The 5013-nt window shown below is 49.3% G+C and overlaps 1 protein-coding gene across 1 annotated transcript; it reads left to right on the forward strand.

The window, feature by feature from the left end:
- The first annotated feature begins 36 nt into the window (after window positions 1–36).
- LOC119345060 (protein IQ-DOMAIN 1-like) lies at window positions 37–4420 on the forward strand. The gene is made up of 5 exons (XM_037615292.1): window positions 37–385; window positions 473–865; window positions 1782–1997; window positions 3191–3310; window positions 3425–4420. Exons 1-5 carry the CDS (start codon window positions 320–322, stop codon window positions 4175–4177), a joined length of 1548 nt encoding a protein of 515 aa, XP_037471189.1. The 5' UTR covers window positions 37–319; the 3' UTR covers window positions 4178–4420.
- The last annotated feature ends 593 nt before the right edge of the window (window positions 4421–5013 follow it).

The following is a 5013-nucleotide window of genomic DNA, read 5'->3' on the forward strand; positions in this document are numbered from 1 at the left end:
GCGCGCATACATTTATACCGTACGTAATTCACGAGATGTGAGTGGTGGTACCTGGGTTGGTGGAAGCTGGTCTGCTCTGGTGTGGCTGTGAGTGAGTGAGAGTGACCGAGTCTTCTTCCACCTTGCAGCTCCTCTCTCTTGTTGTTCCCGTCACGGTGCAGCAAGCAAACAAACAAACAATCAGATCGACACAGATCCGGTGGTTGCCTCACCTCACCGGATCTCCCCATTCCTTCTCCTCTTCTTGCTCTCCGCTGGACTGGACTCGAGTGGAAGCAAAGCAATCATCTTCATCTTATCTTGGAAGGAAGATTGATTGATGGGGAAGAAGCCCAAGTGGCTGGGCGCCGTCAAGAAGGCTTTCAGCCCCGAATCCAAGGACCAGGTCAGTCACTCAGCAGTAATTTGCAAATCACACACACACACATAGACTGAATCCTGACCCAATTCCTACTGCTGTTCGATCTAGCAGAAACTGCAGAGGAGATTGGCCGCCGCCGGCAGCAGCAGCGCGGCCTACCTCCAGGCCCGCGCCTCCTCCTCAGGCTCCGCCCTCCCCCGCTACCCCGACGACTTCCCGGAGGCCTCACTTCCTGCTCCGGCCCCGCTCCCCGTCGCTCAAACTCAAACTCAAACTCTAACTCTAACTCTAACCCAAGAGGAGGAGCATGAAATTGAGCATGTCGCCGCCGCGCCAGCGCCAGCCACGGATGCGCCGCTCCCTGCCCCTGCCCCTGCTGCCGCCGCACCACCACCACCACCACCACAGGCACAGGCCGCCATTGTGCCGGCTCCTTGTTCCTCTCCCATCCTGTCCAGGGAGCTCGCCGCCACCAAGATCCAGACCGCCTTCCGAGGTCACCTGGTAATACCCCCCACCCCCAAGGCCATCAAATACATACATTCTGCTTTCTTTCTTGACATAGAATCCCTTCCTTTAACATCAAGGCCATCAAATACCAACTCAACTGTCACTGCAAATTTTATATCATCCTTGATGATCAAAAGCCAGTCCTCAACTTGCCAGGTTGTTTTGTAAAATTGGCATCGGCTGATGCACTTGCAAGTTTTGACCTATAAATAGACCCCATTTTCATTCCGATGCGTTTGCTTACTTGGACGGTTTGCTCATCAACCATGCATGCTAGAATTAGTTCATTAATTGCACTGATTTTTTCTTTCTTAACTCTCTGTTTTTTTGGCTCCAATTGCCACTGCCTTTGCTGTGTGGTGTGAGGCAAATTGTCTGCCACTGCCTAAGCAGGGAAATCGAATATGACACTTGATGTACCCCCCCTAATGGAGCTTTAACTGAATATTTTCTGTTACGCACTAGCAGAATTTTCTTACACATATTTTAAGTGTGCCGAGCAAAGAATTACTGATACTGGTTTCCCCCATGTATGCATATCTATCTATCTATCTATCTATCTATCTATCTATCCAGGCTGTTAATTACTGAAACCAGCATTCTTCATAGACATAGGATTCCTGTTACATCAAGACCATCAAATGCCAAATGAACTCTCAATTTTATATCATCGATGATTAATTAAAAACTAGTCTTGAACCTGCAAGTTAGTTTTTTTAATTCCCTAAATAATCTATGCTAAGTGTAAGCCTTTGTTGTGTGAGGCAGATTGCCTAAGCAGGAAAATCTAACTTGACACTTCCTGCAGTCCTAATGGAGCTTTAACTGAACCTTTTATTTTTGTTACACACTAGCATCTTTTTACTGATACTATGAGTGTACCGACTGAATTGCTGCTATCCATTCCCAGGCAAGAAGGGCGCTGCGGGCGTTGAAAGGCCTTGTCAGGCTCAAGTCTCTGGTCCAAGGCCACTCCGTCAAGCGCCAGGCCACCAGCACGCTTCGCTGCATGCAGACTCTATCCCGGGTCCAGTCCAAGATACGGACAAGGAGGATCAAGATGGCCGAGGAGAACCAGGCCCTTCAGCGCCAGCTCTTGTTGAACCAGGAACTAGAGACTCTCAGGGTATGCAGCAAACATCATCATTAATCAATAGTAGTAATATTCTTTATAGTAAAACGTTTTGAACCTCCATACCGTTTTACTGACTTCCTAGCCAGTGGTAATTCCAGTACCATATGTAGAGCCTGATCTGGTATCCTTACTGCTGTTGAAGCAGAAATATGCAGAATACTAGAGCAGTACCGTTGATTGGACCTCAACTTAACACACCGTGGTAAATACTGAGAGTTCTATTGATGATTGTGAATGGGAGCTGTAATACAGAGGGATCGTGTGTTATACGTTACTGGATTTGCTGCGACTGTTTAGCCTCAGTTTTAGTAGTCCGGTGTCGCCTATCTGAAGCCTGAATAACCATTGTCATATTATTGCAGAGTCAGGATTTGTCTGCTAATAAGACTCTTGATACTAAAACATTTTGAACCTCTATACCGTTTACTTAATTCCTAGTGGTATTTCTAGAATCTGATCTGAAATGGTTAGTGCTGTTGACCAGAAATATGCGTTTACAGTAAAACCTTTTTGAACCTCCATACTATTTTACTGAATTCCTAGGTGTGATCCCAGTACAATATGTATAACCGGATCAGATATTGTTAGTGTTGCTGGACCAGAAGTATGCAGAATACTAGAGCACTAGCGTTGATTGGGCCTGAACTTAACCCACTATGGTAAATACAGCGAGCTCTGCTGCTGATTACTGCTGGGAGCTAGAATACAGAGGGATCATCTGTCATGTTGCTGTAGTCCTTGCTCTTTAGCCTCTGTTTTAAGTTCTGACACGGTGGTTTGTACTTGGGTGTTTCCTATCTGAAGTCCGAAGTCAATCACTGTCATACTGCAGGGTTTGAATTACTAGTCAGGATTTGTCTGCTTTTGATTTGATTCAGTATGCTTATTTGCTGCTCTTTACACAAGACGACTTTGGTTTAAATAAATGGTTATAAGAATGAAAAAGCAGTTAGCATTTGCAGAGAATTGAAAGAGTAATGTACCTCTCTGCAGTTCAAGATGAAATCCTTGTGAAATTCAGAACATATCTATACAGTTAAGGGGTCTGAGATTTTAGCACTTTAATGTGTTTATTATTCAGTTAGGGCTATTTTTTGACATTTACTTTTGTAATAAGCATGATAAAAGCACAACCATATGAAAAGACATGTAACAAACTCTTCCCTGTTATTATATATAATAAGATGGGAGATCAGTGGAATACCAGCCTGCAGTCCAAGGAGCAGATCGAGGCCAGCCTCGTGAGCAGGCAAGAGGCCGCAGCTAGAAGAGAACGGGCCCTCGCATACGCGTTTTCCCATCAGGTCAGTTTGGTTGCATCATATTCAGTTCACAGCAGTCCATGCTAGGTTTTCATCAAGAGTCTTAGACAGACAGCATTTTGGACATGCATTCCTGTTTTTTCTTCTTCTTGACAGTGGAAGAGCACCTCAAGGTGTGCTAACCCGATGTTTGTGGACCCGAGCAACCCGCACTGGGGCTGGAGCTGGCTGGAGCGGTGGATGGCGTCGAGGCCGTTCGACGGCCGGAATGGGACGGCCGAGAAGGATGGCAGCAGCGTCGACCGCACGTCGGTGAACAGCACCAGCCTGAGCATGAACCTCGGCCAAGTGGAGACGGTCACAAAGGCCGACAACCAGGTGGTGGACTCTTTGAAGCCGAACGATGATAAGCCCACGCCGCTTTGGACTCCGAAGCCGTCCGGCCCTGCCCCCAGGCAGTCCCCGTCGACGCCCTCGCCGGTGCTGGCGAGGAAGAAGAGCGCGACGCCCAAGAGCGGAGACGGTGACGGCGACGGCGACGACGCGAGGAGCGTGGTCAGCACTGTCCGGTCCGAGCGGCCCCGGAGGCACAGCATGGGCGCGTCCAGCGTGCGTGATGACGCGAGCCTGTCGGGCTCTTCCCCGTCGTCGGTGCCGAGCTACATGGCGGCCACCAAGTCGGCGTCGGCCAGGGCCAAGTCGCGTGTGCAGAGCCCGATGCTGACCGAGGGTGCTGCTCAAGCTGAGACGCTGGAGAAAGGATGGTCTTCTGTGGGTTCGGCGAAGAAGCGGCTGTCCTTTCCGGCTGGGACGCCGCCGGCGGCGACGAGGCGGCACTCCGGGCCTCCCAAGGTGCGGCAGGCGGCCGTGGAAGGTGGCACCGCGGAAGGGGACTCGTCGCTCGTGTGACATGCTTCATGGGAAGGAGATTCAGTATGGTCTGGAGCAGATCGGAATTTGTTGCATTTGTTGAGTGATGAAAGGAACATATAGAATGGTGTGTTGTGTGCATCCATTTGATTTGTTTTGTTTTGATTTCTTTTGTATGATGGCAGTATTCTTATTTGATTATTCATCATTGAATAAAAAGTAGTATCTGTCTGTAATGAAGATAAAAAGTACTAGTAGAATTTTAGATTTATTTGCAGGGCAGATCATCATCATGTGTATGGAGTAGTATGTATGTGTGCGTTGACAAGACGACGAGGAGTTTTTTCTCCAATGTAATTTATCGACTTGTTCTTCCTCGGATCGATCGCAACCATCAATTACCTACTAATCGTTCGTTTGGTTGACGACGTGCAGGCCTCCAAGGAGCTGGAGGTCCGAGGCCTCATGGACCTGGCATGCGGGGCCATCGCCGGCAGGATCAAGGGGAGGTCTGCCACCTCCTCCACATCAGGGGCGTCTTCGTCCCGGACTTGCACCACCACCAGCTCTCGTCGGCGGCGAGTAGCGGGTCTCGTTGGACTGATGGAGAGCTCAAGCTGACGGAGAAGGCGCTGCGGGCTCCGCACGTGGTTCACCTCGTACGAGCCCACGCAGGACTACCACGTGTGCTATCGCTTCCACCACGAGTTCAACATGGCCTTGTTCCACTACCACAAAGAGAGTCAGTGCATATTTCTCTCTATTCACTATTCACTATTCACATCCATCAACAACCTAAGTAAACCCTTACAGCTCGCTTCTGCCGTGGCCCGCCGCTCCACAAGACAACACCCGCGCGCGAGTCGCTCGTGGGA

The sequence above is a fragment of the Triticum dicoccoides genome, unplaced genomic scaffold (genome assembly GCF_002162155.2).
Source record: "Triticum dicoccoides isolate Atlit2015 ecotype Zavitan unplaced genomic scaffold, WEW_v2.0 scaffold202149, whole genome shotgun sequence".
NCBI lineage: Eukaryota > Viridiplantae > Streptophyta > Magnoliopsida > Poales > Poaceae > Triticum > Triticum dicoccoides.

Excerpts from the sequence above, each read along its gene's own strand:
- LOC119345060 (XM_037615292.1), top strand. The coding sequence starts at position 320 with ATGGGGAAGAAGCCCAAGTGGCTGGGCGCCGTCAAGAAGGCTTTCAGC. Across the intron at positions 386-472 it reads GCCCCGAATCCAAGGACCAG|AAACTGCAGAGGAGATTGGC; the intron begins GTCAGTCACTCA and ends TCGATCTAGCAG. Across the intron at positions 3,311-3,424 it reads CATACGCGTTTTCCCATCAG|TGGAAGAGCACCTCAAGGTG; the intron begins GTCAGTTTGGTT and ends TCTTCTTGACAG.